The 25,001-nt window shown below is 45.5% G+C and overlaps 1 protein-coding gene across 11 annotated transcripts in view; it reads right to left on the bottom strand.

Moving 5' to 3' along the window:
* The window catches only part of Tnk2 (tyrosine kinase non receptor 2), a 48,736-nt gene extending 23,735 nt beyond the window's left edge, over window positions 1–25,001 (bottom strand). For 4 of the 11 annotated variants that reach the window (XM_090344562.1, XM_090344582.1, XM_090344591.1 and 1 more), the window contains exon 1: window positions 1,577–1,885. In XM_090344562.1, the coding sequence (XP_090200688.1) occupies window positions 1,577–1,654 (78 nt within the window). In that variant the 5' untranslated portion in view covers window positions 1,655–1,885. Of the gene's footprint in view, window positions 1–1,576; window positions 1,886–4,439; window positions 4,555–24,412 lie in introns of those variants that run through there. The other 7 variants (XM_090344552.1, XM_090344631.1, XM_090344651.1 and 4 more) reach the window with 5 other exon arrangements.

Here is a 25,001-nt window from a genome sequence, read left to right as displayed (position 1 = left end):
TGGTTGGAGGAAAACGTGAATTATCCTGTAATCCATGGGACAGTCTCAACCACTATCCCAAATCCCACCCAATTTAACTTATGTAGGTGAAAAACTTGTTTGTAATCATTCAAACCTCGAATCAATTTCCATTTCACATATGAACAAGGCAATATTTTTGTAGTTTTAAAATAAACCAAATTTTCCTGGAATAGAACTATGCATATATACATTGGAGAGAAACTAGACTTGGCGTTTAGAACACAACACAAGTCTACTATTTGGGTAGATGTCAATGGAGACAATCCACCCTTGTTTGAAAACATTCCTCAAAGATACTGCCTGAGGTTTTAGAACCTCACTTCTTTCATAAGGTATCTAACACATTAGAAGATCTTTTATTTCTCCAATATATTGCAGCTGGTGTTTCAACGACTTTTTCACTATACCCAGTTAATGTGGACATTTCCATTAATTTTACTTGTGAAATAACAGCGAAAATAAAACACTTCAAAACTGTGTTCTATGCCTGTTCTAAACATTCCCTGCATTCCCTCAATTATCAAAAAACAAAAACTTAGGTGAAGAAGGGGGACCACTGCTTTCCAGAATAAAACCCAAAGGAGCACTGTGTGAAAACCACTAGCCGTGAGCAGCTCCTCCCCTCAGCCTGGCCAGGAAGAGGCAGCCAGCTTCATCACCATCTCTGCCATGCCTCTGGAGCAGGGACCCCACTGGCTACATAGGGCTCCACTTCCAGATGGGATGCTTGCTCTAAAGGGAGGGCTCAAGTAGACTATAGGTCTTCTTCTCCCCTACTGACTCCAATCCCTGTGTTTCAGGTCCCCATTTTTACCCTCCTCTGGGCTCTAGAAAGCAGCTTAAAGCCATGTAGGCCCTGGATGGTGAAGGCTAGGAAAACCCAGAGGACCCTTCCCAGAAGCTACTTAGAAAGCACAGCACACAAGCTCGGGGTATGTGGGGAAAGAATGGGAAGAACACTGGTCTCGTGGTGAGGAAAAGGGGTCATGGGCCCAGACCTGCCAGCATGTCTAGGCCAGGGAGACCCCAGAAGATCTCCTCTCCAGCCTGTTTCTTTGTCCACAAAGTACAGAGCATTGCTGTAGCTTCCTCAGCTCAGTCATCAATTTCCATGTGTCTAAACCCCAGCACAGCACAGGGCACACCAGTGTCTGACTATGTGGTTCTGTGGCTAGTGTGGACACACAGATAACCTGGCTCTTACATACACTTTTGTTTGTTTGATGTTTTTGCTTAGGGCCTGAGCACTGTCCTTATACTTTCTGAAGGCTAGAGCTCTACCACCTGAACCACAGCACCATTTCCAGTCTTTTCTATGTATGTGGTATGGAAGAATCGAACCCGGGTCTTCATGCATGCTAGACAAGCAAACTCCTGACCCTTGCATACACCTTTCTAACACACACATGGTCAAAAATGAATAAAACACAGGGAAAGGAAGGCCAGTGAGCCCTTACTATCCAATCAAGCCCTCAATGGTCATCCCCAGCAAGCTCTGGCCTTCACTAAAACACCAAGGCAGAGGAGCTGATCCCAACCCCGGCTCCACACTCACTGTGTACAAACGTCGCCGCAGTCTGGCCAGGAGAGGGAAGGAGAGCTCTAAGCCAGGGAACCGACGGACTACCGGCATCTCCACGGAACCAAACCCCTGAGCAGGTCACTATGGCCTACTAAATGGCAAGCAAGAGCCTCAGCTCCCAGAGTTTTCTGCTCCAAAGCCCCACTGTTGTGGGAAACAGGGTAGAAGAATGGGTGGTCCCTTTGCTCTGTGGCAAGCCTGGCTAGGTTTTCACAGCTGGCCACAGCTTCAGTCTTCCGTCCTGTTTCTGTCTTCTCTCCAGTGCAGTGGTCACAACCCTATCCCTACTCCCGGGCTCCCCCACCCGACCGGACTGCTCGCTGGCCCGCCCTCCCTTCTTCCCTCTGTCCCTCCCTCCCCAGCTGAGCAGCTCTGACACTGGATGAAAAAGGACCTTTCTGAAACACTGCCAAGAGGACGGCAGAAATGGGGGGGACTCTTCCTCCCAGTCACCCTCACTGGCCCCCCTGCTTCCCCATACACAAAGCCTCCTGTCTGTGGCTTCTACTGCAGCTCTCAATAGTTACAGACAATTCCTAGGATTTTAGGGTGTGTGTGTGGAGGGGGTATGAATCCAACAACATGCATCCAAAGGGGCTACGGGTGCTAAAATATAGCCTGTATTGAGGGCTTGGATGCCAGAGTATTTCCTGAACCCTGCAGACAAATCCTTCAGGGACCTTCCCCCACCCCAAATCCAAGCCTTGGCTGGACGTCTCCTGGCTCAGACCCTAATGTGGCCCTGTTACCCTGGTGCCCGACGGAAATAGGAGGCCGGCGGCCTGCCAGTGTGGGGCAGTCCAGCCAAGAGCAGGGGCGGGGGGGATGAGAATCTCCACCTCCTCCCTAGGATTGCTTGTGTGCCTTCTCCCCAGATTAGCTGGCAAAAGTCCAAGACCTCCTAAAAAAGGGGGGAAAAAAGTATGCCCAAGACCTCTGCTGGGATGCCCCATCCCAAAGCTGCAGGATATCTCTTCAATAGCACCTCCCCCCAGATAACAAACTCAGCTTAAGAGGGCTAGAGCTACTCCATCAAGTCCCCAAGGGCCCCCACATTCCGAGAGCTAACAAATGGTCCCTCTGCCCCTCTTCAAAGGATGCCAGCTGCTCTAATACCCCCCCCCTTATGCAGCCCCCAGACACACCTGACAGCTGCAGGAAGTCTCCTCCTGCTCCCTAACCCCTCCTCTTGGTCATGCCTAAAGAGCCCCTGTTTCTTGCACACTGCTCTCTTGTCCCTATGTAGCTGGCCACCAGTACAGAACTTCAGATGGCTTGTGGGTAAGCATTCAGAATTTTGGGGAGACAGTATCCCAGGCTCTCTTTTCAAGTCTCTTGTAGCTATTAACCTCCTTGCCTGAAAGAATAGCCATATCTTAGTCTGACCTGGGGTGTGTGTGTGGGGGGGGGTGAGGCAGGCACTGAGCAATCAGTTTCTTTTCTCCATTGTCATCATCCATCACACAAGCTTGTAGCGACAGCCAGGTGCAGCCTGGCTTTAGTCTAAGGGTCAAGTCAAAGCTAATGGACAAGGCCATGCTGAAGCTGCATAAATCAAATCAAGGAAGACTACTGACCTTCTCACCTCCATTAGGCATCTCCCCAAAACAGACCCAGGGACCTGAGGTTAGGAAATAACTTTAGCAGGAATATTCTTTATGCTGTAAGATGAACCTGATTAGAATGGACAGACTGAAATTCTAGCTACCCCAGAAAGACGTGACCAGAATCCCCAAGAGCTCTGTCTGACCTTGACTTTTATGCAAGAACAAACCTAACAGCTTACCTAAAAATTCAGCTATCAGAGGCTGTGAGGAGAAATAATGTATATTTGAGGAGACAGGGGGTAAGGGTAGAGCTAGGTCTGTTCCTGAACCCCTTTCTCACTCACCTGACCTTTCTGCTTCAAAACTCCCCAGTAGACACCTTTTCTCTTGTCAGCTACTGCCATCTGCTGGCTAGCAAAGGAAGTGCTTGCTCTCCAAAGGGAAAGAAAGCAAATGTGACCATATTTGCCAAAGCATAAAGGAACGTTTTGCTTGGTATATATATATACTCAATAGACCAGTAAATGGAAATGGCCACAAACAAAGATTCAGTTCCCCTAGGAGACAACCTGAATACTAAGTAGTATTTCCTAAGCTCCTAGGGAGAGATGCAGAAAGTCCTAAGGTCGGCTTGGTGAGTCCCAGCAAACACACCATTCTACATTCACCCTGCCTGTACCCAAGATCAGACCCGGGCCCAGCAGCACAGTCACCCCGGACTTCTAGGAGGCTGCTCCAGAGGGCGAGGCGGGGCCCCTTGCTCACGGGCAGAGGGTGAGACCTGGGCCCCAGGTGCCTGGCTACCCTCTATTTGTCCTTATTACCTGCTGTCCCTCCTCGCCCCCAGCCAGGCGCTTGTAAGTGGGTCTCTCTCCCATGCAGTCTTAAGTCCCGGCAACCACAGGGAGGGAAGCAGTGCCTGCCAGCAGCCCCCGCCCTTTGGCGGGCGGCACCGGCGTCGCTGCCCTGCGTCCCTGTGCGGGAAGGGGGGGTGAAGGGAGGGGAGGGCTGGGGAAGCTCTGAGCATCCTCCCGGAGGGCAGGGAGGCGGCTCCAATCCACGCGCCCACACCCCGCGGCCTGATCAGGCCTGTGCGGCCCCTCCCCCACCCCCTCCGGGCCCGCGCTGGCCTGCGCAGCGCTGCCCCCACCAGCCGGCTGGCAGGCGGTGGCCCTCAGAGCAGCCCCACCTTGCTGACCACGGGTCCACTGCTGCTCTTAGCCCTCGGCAGCCTCCAGAGCCACCACCGATTGGGTCCTCTGGGATCCCAACGCCTCTATACTCCTCACCTAAAAAGCCACAGACAAGGCTCTGTCCCACTCGACTTGAGCGATCTCACAAATCTCACCATCTCCGGGCTTGAATTCTCTTCCTCCACCTGCTTGCTTGCTCGGGTTTCTACTCCTCTGCTCCAACAACGTCGGGGGGCCCACCTGCCCAGCAGCCAGCACCACTCCTGAGCAGTGGTGGAAGCCACGCCTCCCTCGCTGGCTAGTCTGCCCATTGGCCCACCCCAGTCCCACCCCAGCTCACCCTCACCTCTCAACAGGCCTGGATCTCTCCTTCCTCACCAGACAGCACAACAGAAGCCTGGAAGTGGGGCAGGCCAGTGACCAGGGTCTGGCCTTTGTGATTTCAGAGTGACTAGAGCCCATGCTTTTCAGGAAGGGTGGCTACAATATGTGCCCACATAAGTGGACCTCCCTCAGCTGGGGGTGAGGTTACAGCCAGCCAGCTCCTCTTCTCTCTCCAGCCCCCAGGGCTCCCATGTGCCGGGCACAACCTCTCATTCTGATGGCATCTGAAGCATCCACTGACTCCATCCTGCAATGTGTTTAGTTAGGGCTGAGCTCCAGGTACCTTCATCATCCCTGGGCGAGAGCAAAGCAGAGAGAGACACTGAAATACCTTCTCCCCACTAGGCCTTAAAGCTAAGTAAGCACAGATCCCAGATTCTTCGTAGCTCTCAGACAAGTTTGAAGACATTAGGGTGGCGGAGTCTGGGACACTTGGTTCTATTTTAAGCAAAAGCTTAAAATTGCTGTGGCAATGGCAAAAATCATTGGGAGCGGCTTCAAGAATTAAAAAGTCAGAGGGGTTTAGGGAAAAACAAGGCTGAAAATGCCAGGCCCACTCCTCCTTGCCCTGGATGAAGTATCTCACTGACCTAAAACATTCCTCCTCCCCATTTCAACCTGGGTTGTGCTCCCAGACATCCCCCCTCCCAACACTCTGAGTGACACCCTCAGGATGAAAACTACCTTTGGGACTTGGGGAATTCACCTACATGTTACCCCCTTTGGTCTTCACTTGCCCCTTTAACTCTACACTATGTAGCTAAAAGGAGCCAGGGGTGGTTGGGGACAGCCTACCTCCACTACACCGGCCCCCCCCTTCTCAGCCCCTCCCACAGCATCATTGAAGTGACAAACCCACAGAGGAATAGATATGGCATGCAATTTCCGGTCAAGAGGATGTTCTCCCTCCCCAAAACAATCTACCGTATTCTTGGGAATAGATGTTAACTCTACCTACAAGATTATCCTCTCCATTTCTGCTCCCCACTTCTCTAGGCTCTGTAGGAATAAATCTATTGGGGAAAAGATGAGGACTTAGAGCTCCTTCTCCCAGCCAGGGGATTATTTTGCCTCTTCAACTCATCTCTGTACAGGATGGAAGCTTCTGGATCAAGGCCATGCCGGTTCTTCTCAGACTGTCATCCCAAAAGGAACTGTAGCAGGCAACCTGGCACCTTCAGGTCAGCCTGCTCTGACATCACACTGGTCTGAGGAGGCTGGCCAGGGTCCAATGAAAAGAAGGGTGTGATTTAGACACATTACCACTGTCCACACCCTCTCCATCTCCAGGACACAGGGCTGCCCTCCTCTCCCCTCCCCCTTCCTTCTCTATGCTCAAAGAAGCCTGCTAGCCTGGGACAGGCTAGGCTAGGACTAGAAAGGCTGAGCTGTGTATGGCTGAGGTAGGGGCTCACAGGCCCAGGCCAGCCCTAAAGCCCCTCTCTAACTGTATTTCCTAAGACTTTTGACCTCATCCTTCCTTCTCACAGGACATTCAATTTCCTGGGGGTCACCTCCTCTCCTCTCAGGCCTCTACTCCCACTCTGTGCTGTCCCCATTCCTGAGCTCCAACAGCTCTTGACTCACGTTCCAGACAGGGCTACTCCACTAAGAGATGCCCAAAGGGAGCTCATCTCTAGCTCCTTAAAACTCTGCTACCTTGTGTTCCTGCACCAGAATGCAAACACCACAAGCTGACTGGGGCCAGAAACTACATGCCCACCCACCCATGGCTTGCTCCATTGGGCTTGCCACCAAGTCCCTTGCTTCAACCACCTCAGCACTCAGCTCACCCATACCATCAGGATCAGGAATCAGACAGTCATGGCTGAAGGGGCTTCCTCACTTTCGAGTTAGGCAACATCAGGGTAAATCACCAACTTCTAAGCTTCCATTTCCTCATCTGGATATGCAGAATCTCCTTCACAGAGCAATTATAGAAAGCCAGATAATGACTAGCTCACTCAGCTCAGCAACAGGCATGTGTCTATTGTTTTGTCACCTGAACATTCCCTATCCTGCATGAATCCTTCAGTAACTCCCAAACCAAACCCCTGCTGGCATACAACATCCTTAGGGTCCACTACTTGCTTATTTCTCCATCCTCCACCTCTTACCATTCCTTTCTAATGTTTCTGTCCCAATCACATCAAATGCTTGACTTTCTCTAGCTATACCTTAATTTTAATGTCTCTGAGCTACTCTTGTAATGGTCTCTGTCTATAAGACAAACTCCTATATACACTCCAAGAACCTAATCAAATGTCACTTCTTCTGTAAATTCCCTTTTCCTATCCTTAAATGGGAATAGAAAAACTATCAAACTCCAATGATGTTCCAGTAAAGGAATACTGATAAATAACAGTGGTATAAACACACGGCACATGTAGAAGGCAATCAGAACCGTTTTTTGCAGGGCACTGGTGGCTCATGCCTGTAATCCTAGCTACTCAGGAGGCTGAGATTTGAGGATCACAGTTCAAAGCCAGCCCTGGCACTAAAGTCCATGAGATGCTTATCTCCAATTAATCTCCAGAAAATGGGAAGTGGCACTGTGGTTTAAGTAGTAGAATCCTAACCTTGAGCTGAAAAGCTCAGGGCAGCACCCAGGCCAAGACCCACTACCAACCAAAAAAAAAATCATTTTTTGATTTTTTTTATGGGAGGGAGGGAATGAGAGAGAACAGCTGATACTAAGCAAAAGAAATGTACATATCACCTGATCTGGAAGAAATAGTTTTTTTATAGATTGTTAATGTTCATAGAGTTAAACATTTTTCTTTCGTAAAATTTTAGGTTTTTCTATTTTTTCATTATTCATAAGCTATGTACGATGTTTATCACTGTGAACATTAAAATGTGCTTGTGACTTTAGCTAAATATAACTATGCCATAGTACTGTGAAATTTATATACTTAATATAAAGAAATCTTCAGAAATAAATTATCTATTATGTTCCAATTTTTTTCTTTTTTTCATATATTTTATTGTAATTAATAGAAGGGTTACATTATATTCACCAGATAGAAGGTGCATTGCTTCACAAACATTGATACCCTTTTTCTCATGTCTTGGTCCCCATATGTTCCAAATCTTGAAGGATCACTATTTCTTTATCCCCCCCATACATAATTTTATAGAGGAAGTCATTTGTACACATCTCTAATATGGTTTGTATACTGCAGAGCAACTAGAATCTGGCAAGGGACTTGGTTAGAATTTGGTGAAAGGACTTCAGATTTTGTGACAGTAGAGAAATGTGACCTGCTGCTGCTGCTTTTCCTTTCTCTCTGTTTTTCTCCCCCCACCCCACCCTCTTCTTTTTTTGTTATTCCTGCAGCTTGAACTAAGGGCCTGGACACTGTTCCTGAACTTCTTTTGTTCAAGGTTAGCACTCTACCACTTGAGCCACAGCACCATTGCCAGCCATTTCTATTTATGTAGTTCTAAGTACGCAGGGCTTCGTGCATCATAGGTAAGCACTCTACCACCAAGTCTCATTCCCAGCCTGATGGCCTGCTTCTTTTCTTCTGAATTACTGCCATTTGACTGCCCTCTTTCTACCCAGGTCTGCAACTCCCCATTAGTTCTACTCCAGAAAAGCCAGCACCTTCAAATGGAAAAGGACGGCCAATCCCATTACAGCACTCTTGTCCCAGACTCATTAATCCACTTTGCTGCCCACAAAGTTGTTTCAGATCCAAGGACAATTCAGGCTCTCCTTTGGGAAGAGACAGAGTCTGGAACCCACCCAGGCACCGTCAAGGCACCAGAGTAAGGCAATGGCTCCAGAGAAGGGAGAGTAAAAGGTGAAAAGATGTGGGCTGGGAGTCTGGCCTAGTGGCAGAGTTCTTGTCTAGCACACACAAAGACTGGGGTTCAATTCCTTAGTAAAACATACATAGAAAAATCCAGAAGTGGTGCTGTGGCTCAAGTGGTAGAGCTCTAGCCTTGAGAAAACCCGAGGACAGTGTTCGGGCCCTGAGTTCAAGCCCCAAGACTGGCAAAAAAAAAAAAAAAAAAAAGTTGAAAAGATGTAGTCAGGGTCCCAGCAGCCAGCCTCTGCCAGCTCTTCCAGGGTTGGGCAGAGGACAAACCGTTGTTACCCTGCCTACTGCCCATTGCTCCCTCAGCACAGGCCTTACCCAGCCCCCACTCCCTCAGCAAGAGGCACAAGCTGAAGAGCCCTATTGTCAGCCTTGGAGGTGGGGTGGGGAAAGGAGGAATGGTGAGGATCCATCAGAGCTACGCACTGCAGAACATTTATTCTGCAACATGTACTTTGGACAATGTATACATCAACCTCCCAAGAGCTGGGAGGATGTAAGCCAGGCAGTGCAGATACGCCAGCAAGACTCTGGTATCCAGTTAACCACTAAAAGGCTAGAAGTAGAAGAGCCAATGAAGAGAACCTGGGAGTGAGAGAAATGTGAACGGTTTCTAGATGTGTACCTAAACCCCACTGCATTCTGCCTGTCCATGTGACCAATGAACATGAGTCTGAAAGGGGAAGGGGCTTGCCTGGTCCAAGGCATTATGAAGCTGTCATCACAAGTAGACCCCCTGGAGGCTGGGGAGAGCATAATGCTCAAAGTTCACTGCCAAAGTCAGAAACTGCTGATGTTCAGGGCCTGGAAAGGAAACCCCACTTCACTTGGAAACATGGCAAAGGTGGTGGGGGGGCAGAGACAGAAAGAAGCATGCTGTTGCATGCACCTGGCATGTTCTGCTGAGGCTCCCAGGAGGCAAAGCTACCAAAAGGAGAGATCAAGCCAAATCTCCTGTCCTCCCCCCAACCCATCAGTCACTCCTAGGTGTTCACTCTAAGGTACAGGAAGACAAATTATAGTCTAGACCCACATGAGAACATCATGTACAAGCTCTTGACTAAAAGCCTCCATCTTCTGGCAGTAGACAAGCAGTGTCTTCTCTAGAGACTCTGACCAGACCAAAGAAGATGTAACTATACCAACACTCAAGGTTCCCAACAATGGCCCATCTGGGACACCTACAAAGCTTAGTCAACAAGGCCAACCAGACAGTCATTCCTACAAGTCCTTCCCTTAGCCAGAGTAAGACAACTAAAATTCCCAAACACCCAAGGAAACCTCTAACAGGGGAGAGGGCAAACATACAAAATACCAACAGGAAACAGACTGCAGGAAAAAAATTCAGATGGAAAATCCTCAGTGACATCCTCAGGGCTATTCAATGTTATGTCCACAAAATAAGGTGTTTTTTTTTTTTCTTCTAGAATTGAGGAAAACAAGAAATTACAAACAAGACAGTAGACAGAAGTAAACGGATCCACCCCACACTACCTAGCACAATCTGGCCAAAGCAAGCACTGGTGTATATACTTGTTGCACGGATACATGAGGTACAGTTCACTGTCCTTCACATTCTCATATACATACTAATGACAAATGCAGGTGTTCACCCCACCATCTGCATTTCTAAGTAATGCTGCTGCTCTAGTTCATAAAACGCAATATGAAAAGCAAAGAATCGGGACCGGGAGTTTGGCCTAGTGGTTAAAGTGCTTGCCTAGCATGCATGAAGACCCGGGTTCGATTCCTCGGTACCACATACATAGAAAAAAAGCTGGAAGTGGTGCTGAGGCTCAAGTGGTAGAGCTCTAGCCTCGAGAAAGTCCAAGGACAGTGCTCAGGCTCTGAGCTCAAGCCCAGGACTGGCAAAAAAAAAAAAAAGAAAAGAAAAGAAAAGAATCCCTTCCCAGAGTCTGGAGTAGAGGTTCTTATTCTGCTGGGCATTGAAATCTCCTGGAAGCTTAGGCAGTATTAATGTTTGGGTCCCCTATAATATTTTAAATAACTTAGTCCAAGAGAGACTTGGGTATCATATCTTGAAACCTCTTCAAATAATCCAAACTAGATTGAGAAGCACAGCTCTGAAAAAAGCCTATAATTTCTCCTAGCGAGAAGAGTCCTGTTTTCAGATATTATCTCGGCCAAGAGTGTGAGGTATTATCTCTGTGCAAGGAGAACTGCTTTTTTGGGCATGCCCTCTTTTAGAAGGAAAATGATCATCAGTTTAAAGGACTATTATTCAAATGCTAATTCATAAGGCTATCCACACCTTAATGGATAAGAAAATCATAAAAAGCCAAGACCTATGGCTTAAGCCTGTTATCCTAACTGCTTAAGAGGCTGAGATATGAGAATAGGCATTTGAAGCCAGGCCATAAGTGGAGCAGTGGCTCAAGTGGTATAAGGCTAGCCTTGAACACAAAAGTTCAGGGACAGTGCCCAAGTCCTGGGTTCAAGCCCAGGACTGGCACCAAAACAAACACAACCACCACCATTAAAACAAAAAACCAACCAATATCCAAAGAGATTTAATATAAGATTTTTTTTCCTTTCCAATTTTTTTTTTTTTGCCAGTCCTGGGGATTGAACTCAGGCTTGAGCACTGTCCTTGGACTTATATTTTCCCTTCAGGGATAGTGCTCTACATTTGAGCCACACCACCACTTCCGGCTTTTCTATGTATGTGGTTCTGAGGAATCGAACCTGGGTCTCTGTGCATGCTAGGCAAACACTCTAACCACAAGGCCAAACTCCCAGCCCTCCTTTCCCAATTTTTAAAAAAGTAAACCTCTGAAGTTTTAGTAAATCAAGCCCCTTCTTTGGAAGATCTGGATTAGTGAGATGTGCAGTTCTCTAATGGGATAAAATAGAATCAAAGGTTCATTTCACACACAAAGAAATAACTACATTGTTATGGTTTGGATATAAAGTATCTCCCCCAAAAAGCTCATACATTGAAGGATTGGTTGGTCCTGGGTTGGTGTGCTATTAAGAGTTAGCTGGATCGTGAAGGCTCCTACCTACCTAACCAATGGATTCATCCTTTGATGGAATCACACATGGATGGCATATTGGGAAGTGGTGGAAACTACAGGTGGAGCGTAGCTGGAGGAAGTGGGCTGCTGGAGAATTCCATTGAAGGATATCTCTCTGCCCCGCTCTGTCTCTGTCTCTCACTGCCTCTCTCAGTCTCTCTGCTTCCTGTCACCAGCGCCTCTGGCTTTCAACTATAATGCTGTGCCTTACCATAAGCCCCAAAGCAATGGAATAACCAGCCACAGACTGAAACCATGATTTTCTCAAGTATTTTGTCCCAATGAGATACAAATGTGAACTCTAGGGCCTAAAAGGCAGCCAAGCATGTCTCCAAGTGTTTGAGAAAACAACTTCTAACCTACATTTCTCTATTCATGTAAACATCAACTGATGATCACGAATCAAGCTGGCAAGGACCCAAAGCCTACACCCATACACATTCCTCTGCAAGAAACTACAGAGGATATGCTATGCCAAAACTAGAAAGTAAAAACCAACAAAGAGGAAGACTGGAAATGCAGAAAACAGAAGACCTAACAAAGAAGGGCAGTGAAGGATAATGTCCATGGTGAAGATCTAGGAAGATAGCACTGGTGATAGAGAGCAAAAGGATGTGACCTCAACAAGGTGAATTTGATGACAGAATACCTAAAGGAATCAACAGTCTGGAAATTTAGATAGCTCCTAAGACTCTGACTAATCAAAAGGTATTTTCCTATGAAAATAAGCATGGCTGAAGGAGAGCCTGGTGGTAGGACACACACTAGGTCCTGGGTTTGACCCCAAGAATCTCAAAAACATGGAAGGGGGAGAGGCAATGCTGGAGAAAGGGAAGAGAAGAAAGAGAAGATTAATAAAATTAAATAAAAACCACTAGGCATGGTGGCTCCCGCCTGTAATCCTAGCTACTCAGGAGGCTGAGATCTGAGGATCAAGGATCAAAGCTAACTCAGGCACAAAAGAACCAGAGACTCTATCTCCAATTACCTCTAGAAAAACGGGAAGTGGGGATTGGTAAGGCGGTAGCCTTGAGCTGAAGAGCTCAGGGAAGGCTCCAAGGCCAAGTTCAAGCCCCATTACCCACAAAAAATAAATAAATAAAATAAAATAAAAACCTCAAAGAACAAAAGTTGTACGGGAAAGGAAAAGTACCATAGTTTGCCACGTCCTAATAATAAAGGAAAGACACATCTAAAGGAAAGGGATGACAGATAGGAGGAGTGGAAATGGAAAAAAAAGTCAAATTAAAATCCTTGCCATACTAGCTACAACGGAATCACAAGCAATCAGATGGACCCTCCTGACTGAAACACTAACAAAAATAGATAAAATTACATAACATGTTTGTTGGCCATCATATAGTAGAACATAATGAAATAGTTACTGTACCAATGACAGTTGGTAGTTTACTAGCTATAGCACAGGGAAGAGAATCCAGATCTCAGGACAGTCTGATGAGATTAATAACCTAGGAGACTCAAGGGGCTAGAATTCACAGAATTCCCCACCCCTACCCCACACCCCCATAAGACCAGCGGAACAGATAAACATAAACATGAACATAAACATGAAGAACCAAGGCCAAGGAAAAGCACTTGTTCTTACTGCCACAATGGAAAAAGCAGGCACTGTGTAGAATACACAAAAAGATCTTCTTGGCCGGGAGTTTGGCCTAGTGGTTAAAGTGCTTGCCTAGCATGCATGAAGACCCGGGTTCGATTCCTTGGTACCACATACATAGAAAAAAGCTGGAAGTGGTGCTGAGGCTCAAGTGGTAGAGCTCTAGCCTTGAGAAAGTCCAAGGACAGTGCTCAGGCCCTGAGCTCAAGCACAGGACTGGCAAAAAAAAAAAAAAAAAGATCTTCTTGTCTTAGCAATGAGATTTTATTAACCTTAGATCAAGTATGCTCTGATCTCACCTGAAATTTCTTAAAAACAAGACCCAAAAGAGTGTTCCAAAACAAAACCAATATTTACATGAATTTGAAAATATACAGTGATCAACGAGACAAAATTCACATTACTGGGCATCCGATCAAAATTACCAGACATGCAAAATAACAGAAAACTGACTCACAACAAGGAGATGAAGTAATCAATCAAAAGTAGCCCAAATCAACTAGATGTCTGAATTAGTAGGCATGAGCTGGGAGTATAGCTCAGTGGTAGACTACTTGCTTTGCATGTTTTGATTAAAACAGTCTTTATAACTATATTCTTTATTTTCAAAAAGTTGAGAAAGATCTGGGTGCTGTTAGCTCATGCCTATAATCGCACCTACTCAGGAAGTTGAGATCTAGGGATCACAGTTCAAAGCCAGCATGCAGGAAAGTCAGACTCTTATCTCCAATCAGAAAACCAGAAGTAGAACTTGTGGCTCAATGTGGTAGAGCACTTGCTTTGAGCAAAGAGCTCAGGGACAGCATACAGGCCTCAAGCTCAAACCCTATGACTGACCCCCCCAAAAAAAAAAATGCTGAGAAGGAAGTAAAGGTTCAAAGCAAACTTAAAATAGAAAATGTCTGATTTGCCGGGCACAGTGGCTCACACCTGTAATCCTAGCTACTTAGGAGGCTGAGATCTGAGAATCACGGTTCAAAACCAGCCCAGGCACTAAAGTCTGTGAGACTCTTATCTCCAGTTAGCCATCAGAAAACTGGAAATGGTGCTGTGTCTCAATGGTTAGGGTGGTAGCCTTGAGCTGAAGAACTCAGGGACAATGCCCAGGCCCAGAGTTCAAGTCCCATGACCAACAACAAAAAAAGAAAATGTCTGTTTTTTTTTTGTTTTTTGTTTTGCCAGTCCCAGGACTTGAATTCAGGGCCTGAGCACTGTCCTTGGGCTTTCTATAAGCAGTATAACTATTTCTGAGAAGAGGACAGAGAGTTGGAAGGACAACTATTAGAAGAAATGATACCTAAAAAAATTTCAAAATAATCAAAACTTTAGCCCACAGATCCATGAAGCTCAAACCCCCAACAATAAACATAATAAAACTGACACTAATTACTCAAATTGGAGATGAGACAAATGTTAGAAGTAGCAGGAAAAAAGGGAACATATAATGCACAAAACAACAAAGACAAGGATGACAAGATTTCTTGCAAAAATCAACAGAAGTGAGACTAATCTAACATATTATTGAAAGAAACCAAGAACTCTGAGTTCTACTCTAAGTATCTAAAAAAAGAAAGGGAAATAGAAAGAGAGAGAAAGAGAGAGAGAGAGAGAAGAGCAATGGACTACGCTGTGAACTGAGGTCCATCTGGGTACATGGAGACCCTGTTTCAAAACAAAATAACAAACAATAGGGCCAGGAATGTAGCCTAGTGGTAAAGTGCAGGCCTATCATGCACAAAGCACTGGGTTGAATTCTTCTGTACCACATACACAGAAAAAGCTGAAGTGGCACTGTCTCAAGTGGCAGAGTGCTAGCCTTGAGCAAAATGTGTCCAAGGACAATGCCCAGGCCCAGAGTTCAAGCCCCACGACTGGCAAAAAACCCCTACAAACAATAACCCTTTTAGACATACCAAAGCTGAAAAACTTCATCACCAGCAAACCTCACTAGAATAAATGTAGAAAGAAAGAAGATATCAGGCAGAATAAAAACAGTTAACAGGCATCACCTTAGCAAGTACCAGGGCCTAAGTCAAAACCCTACTATTAGGAAAAAAAAAAAGGTAACATAAATATGGATCCCTGCAATGAAATGAGCAGCACTAGAAATTGTAACCAAAATATTCTGTTTTTTCCCCTCATATTTTATTATAGAATTTATTAACATTGATTTTTACACCATATTTCAAATGACATGCTTAACAACCAAGTGTTCAAGAAGGGAATCTCATTTACAATCACTGGCACTTCGTTTTTAGAACATAATCAAAATTAGGCTAAGGGTTTGTATATCATAGATGCATATTAATTTATGAAATAAAACATTATGTCTATAGAGTCATAGGTTTTTATGTCTATGTAGTTATGTTTATATTTCCAATACCATGTCCATAGCATTGGGTAGGCAAATATTGAGTCCTTGCTCTTGTACTGTTTGGATCTAATAGCCACATCTTAAGGATACCATACGCCTTTTGTTCCTTTGGTCTTGACTTGTCTCACTCAGCATGATTCGCTCTAGATTCATCCACTTTGTCCCCTCATATTTAAATAACTTTAAAAGGTAAATTAAGCTGGGCACTGGTGGCTCACGCCTGTAATCCTAGCTACTCAGGGAGGCTCAGATCTGAGGATCTTGGTTCAAAGCCAGAGCAGGCATGAAAGTCTATGATACTCTTAGCATCATTAACCACCAGAAAACTGGAAGTAGTGCTATGGCTCAACTTAGCCATGAGCTGAAGAGCTCAGGGACAGAGCGTAGGCCCAGAAATCAAGCCTATGATTGACAATTAATTAATTAATTAATCAAAGGACTAGGGTGTGGCTCAAATGATAAGAGTACCTGCTTAATAGGTGCTGTAAATTCATAATCAAATTCAGTACTGCCAAAAAAAATGACTTAGTAAATAGATTATTAATCATACCAATGCAGCCTGTAGTTTATAACGGGTTTTTTTTGTTTTTTTTGTTTTTTTTTTGCCAGTCCTGGGCTCGAGTTCAGGGCCTTAGAACTGTCCTTGGGTTTTCTCAAGGCTAGTGCTCTACCACTTGAGCCACAGCACCACTTCTGGCTTTTTTCTATGTATGTGGTTCCGGGTCTTTGTGCATGCAAGGCAAGCACTCTACCACTAGGCTAAACTCCCAGCCCTATAATGTAATTTTTAAGGTTCTTATAATAGATTATCCTAGATTAAGAAGTACACTATGAATGCCATAAACTTTACAAAAAACAAAAACAAATAAACAAAACTACCCACCTACCAATAACCACAGATGCTAGAAGTTTTGGTAGGAATTTAACTCATGGCCTTAAACCTCCTAGTGGTTCTATCATTTGTTCTACTATTTTTCTGATAGTGTCTTCTGCTTTTTGCTCAAGGCGGCCTCAAACCAAGATACTGCCCTCTCTTTCTCCAAGTAACTGGGATTACAGACAGCCACTGAAAAAATTCTTATGAACAAGGCATGCTGGTTCTATAATTGCAGTATTTGGGAGCTTGAGGCACGAGAGTCTTGTTTGATGTCAGTCTGGATACGAGATTCAAGACCACTGTAGGCTACAGATCTAAATCCAGCCTCAAACCTCAAAAAAGAACAAAAGACACTTAACAATTCCTTAACTCACAGAATTTAACTGGATATACATACATACACATACATATGTTTAACCCAGTGGGATTTATACCAGTGGTAGAGTGCTAGCCTTGAGAAAGCCCAAGGACAGTGCTTAGGCCCCAGGACTGGCCAAAAGAAAAAAAAAAACCCTAAACAAGAAAAATTCAATAATGATTTTTTTTTTTTTTTTGGCCAGTCCTGGGCTTGGGCTCAGGGCCTGAGCACTGTCCCTGGATTTTCTCAAGGGAGGGCTCTACCACTTGAGCCACAGCACCACTTCTGGCTTTTTGCTATGTATGTGGTACCGAGGAATCGAACCCAGGTCTTCGTGCATGCTAGGCAAGCACTCTACCACTAGGCCAAACTCCCAGCCCCGTAATAATGATTTTTAAAGATACAGGAAGAACACTTGACAAAATCCACCATTTGATCCTTATTAAAGGTAACCAAAGGGCACAGAAAGCATTCATGTTTGTATGAAAAACCTATATCATCATATTCAATGGAAAAAGACTGAGGAGAACAAGGTTTCTTTTTTTCTATTCAACATTGTACCTGAGATCTAGCCAAAGCAATCAGGCAAGAAAAAGAAATTATAGGCCTGTCAAAAACAGGCCAGGTGTGGTGACTCATGCCTGTAATCACAAGCTTATTCAGGAGGCGGGCAGAGAACTGGAAGATCACAGTTCCAGAAGAGCCCATGTAAAAAGTTGGCAAAATTCCCATCTCAATAAAAAAAGCCAGGTATAATGATACATGCCTGCTATCTCAGCTATACAGGAGATGTAGGAAGAGTGTGGTCTGAGGATCATAGTCTGAGGCTAGCCTTGGCAAAAAGTGAGACTTAATGCCTAAAGCAAAGCGTAGGGAAAGGGAATGTAGTTCAAGTAGTAAATCACAGGCCTAGCCAGCTCAAGGCCTAAATTTAAATCCAAGTCATGCCAAAAGAAAAATAAAGGGGCCGGGAGTTTGGCCTAGTGGTTAAAGTGCTTGCCTAGCATGCATGAAGACCCGGGTTCGATTCCTCAGTACCACATACATAGAAAAAAGCCAGAAGTGGTGCTGAGGCTCAAAAGGTAGAGCTCTAGCCTTGAGAAAATCCAAGGACAGTGCTCAGGCCCTGAGCTCAAGCCCAGGACTGGCAAAAAAAAAGAAAAAAGAAAAAGAAAGGCCAGAAAGGAAGAAGAAAACTAATTTTTTTTAGCAGTTGACATATCAGTTTATGAAGAAAATTGAGTGGAGACTATAAAAAAAGTTTCTAGAATAAGTGGGTTCAGCAAGGGTGCAGGATTCAGGTACTATATTTAAAAAATCAACAATATTTATACATATTAGGAATGACTGGAAATTGAACTTTAAAAAATAATATCAGGCCAGATGTGGTAGTTCATACCTATAATTCCAGTACTCAAGAGCCTAAGGTAGAAGGATCTTGAGTTTGAAGCTTACATGGGCTACTACACGGCAAGACCTTCTCTGAAAAACAGCAACAACAATATAGAACTGGGGGTGTAGCTCAGTGGTAGAGTACTTGCCTAGCATGACAGAAGACCTGGATTGGATCTCCATTGTCACCCCCAAACAAGCACAAGAATAAACCAGGTATGGTAGGGCATGCCTGTAACACCAGCACTTGGGAGGCTGAAGCAGGAGAAACTCAAATTCAAAGATAACTTGGGCTACATTTGAGATTCTGTCTCAAAAACAAAAACAAACAAAACAAGAAAATAGGTCTGGGAATGTAGCTAGTGGTAGAATAAGTTACCTAGGATACTAAAGATCCTGAGTTTAATCCCAGCACTGCAAATAATAATGAAAACCACCACCATCTCATAGCAGTTTTATTGACAATAGAAGCAATTCAACTGTCAAATAGAAGAATAAACAATGTGCTAGAATCACAGAATTCTTCAGCCTCTAAAAAGAAGATTCTGACATGCTTCACCATAGATAAACTTATGATAAGTGAAATAAGCTCCTCACAAAAGGACAAACACTATCATTCTACTCCTGTGAGGCATCTTGAGTAGACAGATTAGTAGAGGCAGAAAGTAGACGGCTGTGCAGAGAGGAGGGAAGGAGGAATCACTGTTTAACTGGTACAGAATTCTGCAATTCTGCAAGACAAAGGAATTGCTAGAGATGTTTGAGTAGCAGATGGTTACATAATATTGGAAATGTATAGACTGGGGACATGGCTCAGTGGAAGAGAATTTGCTTAGCAAGCACAAGGTCCTGAGTTCAAGCCTGTAATCCTGAGACACTTAATCTCCAATAAACTACTCAGAAAATGCTGGAAGTGGTTCTTTGGCTCAAGTGGTAGAGCTCTAGCCTTAAGAAAGCCCAAGGATAGTGCTCCAGCCCAGGACTGGCAAAAAAAAAGGGGGGGGACAAAACTGACTCCCAGAATTCAAGCCCCAGGACCAGCCAAAAAAATAAAAATTAGAAAGGTGGAGATAGGACTACAGTTCAAGGCCAGCCAGGACAAAAAGTTAGCAAGACCCCATCTCAACAAAAAGCAAGTCAGATGAGAGGTTCCTGGGAAACAGATGGATCAAGGCTAGAGGCCAGCTGTGGACAAAACAAGATACCTCATCTGAAAAATAACGTAAAGCAAAAAGGATTCGAAACACAGCCCAGAAGACAGAGTGCCTGCCTAGCAAGGGTGAAATCTGGAGTTCAATAAAAGCATCACCAAAAGGGAGGAGGGGAAAGGAGAGGAAGAAGATGGAGTGAGAATATTTAAATGCATATCACAGAACGGGAGAAATTATTTAACAGTCCAGTCCTATACTGATAAAGAGCACATATCCAGACCATGTAAAGACCACATGAAAAATTCCCACACAATTAGAAATGGGTAAATAATGTGAAAAGATATATCACCAAAGATGCACAGATGGCAAATAAGTATATGAAAAGATGCTCAACAACGTGTTGTTACAGCAACATCATTATCATTAAGGGAATGCAAATTAAAACTATAATCAGATGCCACTACAGAGATATTAGAAAGGCTAAAATTTTAGAGACTAACCATACTAAGTGTCAAAAGGTAAATAAAATTGTTCTACCACTTTGGAAAACAGTCTGGAAGTTTTCTTTTTCTTCTTCCTTTCTTGTTTTTCTTTCTCTCTCTCTTTTTTTTTTTAACATACTATGTTGTCAAGTTGGCTTCCTGCTCAGATTTAAGCTGAGCAACCCTTTCTCAGCCTCCTAAGCAGCTATAAGGCAAGTGCTACCTTGTTTAGATTTTTTTTTTGCCAGTCTTGTGGCTTAAACTCAGGGCCTGAGCACTGTCCTCGGGCTGTCTCAAGTTTAGAGCTCACCCACGTGAGCCACAGTGGCACTTCCAGCTTTTTCTATGTATGTGGTACTAAGAAATCCAATCTGGGTCTTCCTGCATGCTAGGTAAGCACTCTACTACTAAGCCAAACTCCCAATTCCATTATTTAGATTTTTTTTCTCTCTCCTTCCCTCCCTTCCTCTCTTCCTTCTTTATGTGTGTGTGTGTGTGTGTGTGTCAGTTGTGGGGCTTAGACTCTGGGACTGTGGGTTGTTCCTGAGCTCTTCAGCTCAAGGCTATCATCCTACCTCTTGAGTCACAGTGACACTTCCGGTTGTCTAGTGGTTAATGGGAGAGAAGAGTCTCATAGACTTTAGTGCCCTGGCTGGCTTTGAACCATGAGCAGCAGATCTCAGCCTCTTGAGTAGCTAGGATTATAGGGATGAGCCTTCGGGCCTGGCTTATTGTTCAAGTTTTTAAGTTAAATTTATTTTTGCTTAGCTCAAAGAAAAAGCATAAATGTTCAATCTATTGGGCTGGGAGTTTGACCTAGTGGTAAAAGGCTTGCCTAGCATGCACAAAGACCAAGGTTTGATTCCTTAGCACCACATACATAGAAAAAGCTGGAAGTGGTGCTGTGGCTCAAGTGGCAGAGTGCTAGCTTTGAGGAAAAAGCCCAAGGACAGTGCTCAGGCCCTGTCCCCAGAACCAGAAAAAAAAAAAAAAAAAAGTTGCATCTATTAATGGGAAAAGGTATAGTCAGATTGGAAGTTTCTTTCCTCTTTAGTACTGGGGACTGAACTTGTTAATCAAGGGCTTTAATATTTGAGCCATACTTCCAATCCTTTTGTTTGTATTTTGTCTTTCAGATATAGTCTCAAGCTTTTGCTTGGCCTGCCTAAGATCTTGATTCTCCTACCCCCAACCCACCTAGGTGGTATGGGGTTATAGGTATGTGATACCACCATGCCTGGGCCTGTAAGGATCTTAAAAAATTAAATGTTAGGGCCAGGAGTTTGGCCTAGTGGTAGAGTGCTTGCCTAGCATGCACGAAGCCCTGGGTTTGATTCCTCAGTACCACATATATAGAAAAAAGCTAGAAGTGGCGCTATGGCTCAAGTGGTAGAGCTCTAGCCTTGAGAAAAGTCCAAGGACAGTGCTCAGGCCCTATGTTCAAGCCCCACGACTGGCCAAAAAAAAAAAAAAAAAAAATTAAATTTTTTCTTGCCTAACAACCATAAGGCCCTATTCTGCTATTACTGCTATTGCAAACAAGGAAGAAAGAGGGAGGAGGCGGAAGGGAGGAGGAGGGAAAAAAACTTTAAAGCAATCCATCAAGAAAACTGGGAATGTGGCTTAGTGGTAGCATGTATGCCTAGCATGCATGAAACCCTGAATTTGATTCCTTAATACCACATACACAGAAAAAGCTGGAAGCAGCACTGTGGCTCAAGTGCTAGCCTTGAGCAAAAGGTGCTCAGAGACAGTGCCCAGGCCTTGAGTTCAGGGGCCAGGACTGGCATAAAAATAAAAAAATTTTAAAAAGCCATCAAGAAGAAAATGGGTATAAAGACTAAGGCATACAAATATAAGAGAATACTTATGCAACAAGGATGAAACCCCAAAATAAGTACACTAAATGTAAGTAGCCAGATCCCCAAAAGACATATTTTTCCTTCTCCTTGTGCTGGTCCTGGGGTTTGAACTCAGGGCCTATGTGCTACTCCTACGTTTTTTTGTTGTTGTTGTTTGGTTTTTTTGCTCAAGGCTTGGCTCTACCACTTGAGTCACAGCTCCACTTCTGGCTTTTTTTTTTTTTTTTTTTATGGTTAACTGGAAATAAGAATCTCACAGACTTTTCTTCCTAGGCTGGTTTTAAACTTAGATTCCCAGAACTCAGTCTCTTGATGAGCTAGGATTATAGGCATGAACCACTTTACCCAGCTTTGATTTTCATTTATACAAAATAGTAGTACTGCCAATTCAGACATAGCAACAGAAAGCAAAACTGCCTATTCCCAGGGGAGTTTGGAAACCAGGCAATAATGTTGTCTCACTCCTGTAATCCTAGCTAATCAGATGGCTAAGATCTGAGAAATGTAGTTTGGAGCTATCCTGGGCACAGAAATCCATGACTCTCATCTCCAATTAAGCCTCAAAAAAGCTGAAAGTGGAGCTGTAGCTCAAGTGGTAGAGAGCTAGTCTTGAGAAAAAAAAAAAAACCTCAGGAACAGTGCTCAGGCCCTGATTTCAAGCCCCAGGACTGGCACAAAAAAAAAAAAAAGAGAGAGAGAGAGATTTGGAAAAATAAGAGTCTGTTTCCTATCATAACTAGTGGTTTCACACACACACACACACACACACGAAAGCACGCATGCACACGTATTATTAAACTAAATATTTTAAGCTTGTTTAACCTACCAGGTCATTCCTGAGTAAAATATACTAAAAACAAAAGACAAAACAAACACATAAAAAACACTTTATCTCCCAGAATAAGCACAGAGCAGGGAAATAATCTTGGGCTTAGGGGTCAAAGCAAACTACCTGAAAACCTTGATCCTTTCTCAACATCTTCAGGCTGGGGTTCTTGGGGGAGGTGGCAGCCAGGCTGACAAGAAGGATCTGAATGAGTTCTCTGCACTGAGGACACTGTAGGGAAAGCTATGGCCACTGCACACACAGGGAAATTGACATCTAGACATGTTATCCTGCCTAAGTTACAACAGTTAGTACAATATGCTTGATCATATGCTTGAGGCCAAAACTTTTCTCTTGATCTTCTATAAATTCAAAAAAGGTGACCTAAAAATTAGTGGGTGAAGATAGGTGCTTGGGAGTTAGGCTCTTGAACAAGCAATGCCCTTCAGTGAATTCAGAGAGCCAGACGTAGCTCTTCAGTCATCCCAGCAAAGTCAGGCACCAAGGACACAGCAACTGATCTTCGGGTGCACTAGTGTTTAGGAGACAGGTATCAGGCACGAGATGAAGCTGACAGACAGGTTTAGGTTAGGTTTGCACTAAGGAGCAGGCTAACCGGCTCCTCCAGCAGTCCCAGCCACCACAGCCACTCCCTCTGCCCCCACAGGAGAGTGCTATCTCCACCCAGTGTGGTTCAGGACTAGGGTATGAGGACTATCTGACCCAAAGCAGAGATAAGTCCCAGCTAAGGCTACAGATACAGATGGATACAGAGTGACTACATCCATCCATCCCTACCAGAAGGCTAGAACGGTAGAACGGTCAAGAGTACTGACAGTGCCAGGCAGAGATGAACAACCTTGTGAAACTGTAAGCTGTCAACCAAGCCCCTCTGGGCCAGAACACCCAGAAGCTAAGAGAGAATTTGAGAGCTCTTAGTCCCTGTAAGTCCCTCTCTGAGGCTAGGGCAACAGAAGGCCTACTAGGTACAGAGTTGATAATACATACAGCTGCCCCTTTGCCAACCTCTACAGTGGGGCCACAGAGACTATTCAGGGTGTGGCAGTATAGGGTGGGGTCTCAAAGCCCCCCCCCTTTTTTTTGCCAGTCCTGGGCTTGAGCTCAAGGCTTAAGCACTGTCCTTGGACTTTCTCAAGGCTAGAGCTTTAACACTTGAGCCACAGCACCACTTCTGGCTTTTTGCTAAGTATGTGGTACAGAGGAATGGAACCCGGGTCTTCATGCATGCTAGGCCAACACTCTACCACTAGGCTAAACTCCTGGCCCACAAAGCCCCTTCCTAAAGAGACCAAAGGCCTTACCAGTTGCTTTCTGCTCCTCTGCCCATCCTTGGCTCTGAGCCCTCAGATAAATTAACCGTGACAAAACCCCGTGGCAGAAGCAGGTCAGGCTCGTGCCCAAGCCACTGGCAGCCACACTCACATCTTGGCTCATGTGACCAACAGGGTTACAAGATAAGGCTCTGATAATGCAACACTTCCCTTTGGTGAACTTGAGGCAACAGTACTCACTGCACCTTGCCAGCAGTAGTGTGGAGCCACTGCTGATTCCACCAGTAGGCAGGTGAAGGGCTGGCTGACTACTTCCTCCACAGCTTCAGCCCTGGGGCTGCCCCTATAATCCCTCTGCTTAGCCCTGGCAAGCCACCCAGACGGTCTCACTCCAGTCTAGACTTGAAGGAGACAATTCTCCATCACTCCAGCTGCCACATGCAATACTGCGGGCTGCAGGGAGGCATCCTGCACCACGAGCTGGTCAACCTGAAAGAGCACAGGGGCTGTTCAGAGCCCATCATCTCCCCAGTGCTCGGAAACACACAGACCCTACTAGATGAGGATAAAACTGGGCTTCCTTACCTGTCGCTTCAGCAGCCCCTGGCAGGCAGATGACACTCAGACGGAAGTAGCAGACGATTCTGCAGGCCACTGCCTGCCCTCCGGCAGCAGCTTCCAAAGCTGTCAGATTCGCAGCGCGCCACTGCTCCCTACACCTTCGGTCCCTACATCCTGTGTCACCCTGGCCCAGGAAGGATCCTGGGAGCAGCCGGCCTCTAGTGAGTTACCACCTCCTCCTTCGCCGGCGCCTGAAGGTCCTGGGCCTCTCGGGGGGTCCCGCTGTCCCCGAAGACCCCTTCCCGTTCAGGTACGTTTCCTGGATAGCTCGCACCACTTGTCCTTCCTGCACTCCGGGCAGCCAATTAGCTTCCTGCACCCCCAGACGTCCCTCTCCGTCAGGCCCCTGGGGCCCCACGGGCCGAGCCCTCCCCACCACCTCGAGCCGGTCCCGCTGCGCCCCTGGCGCTCCCAGGACCACCGCCTCCCGTCCGGGGTGCCCGCAACTCTCCCAACTCTGCTCCCCGGAACTTTCGGGCTCCTCCCCGCGCGCGCAGGAGCCGTCTCGGGACTCCGTCTGCGGCTCCGGATGCCGCAGCAGCCCGCGCGGACT

The sequence above is a fragment of the Megascapheus bottae genome, chromosome 1 (assembly GCF_031878675.1).
Source record: "Megascapheus bottae isolate mThoBot1 chromosome 1, mThoBot2.hap1, whole genome shotgun sequence".
Lineage (NCBI taxonomy): Eukaryota > Metazoa > Chordata > Mammalia > Rodentia > Geomyidae > Megascapheus > Megascapheus bottae.
The sequence above is the reverse complement of the archived record's forward strand: the minus strand, read 5'-3'. Positions and strand labels throughout refer to the sequence as shown.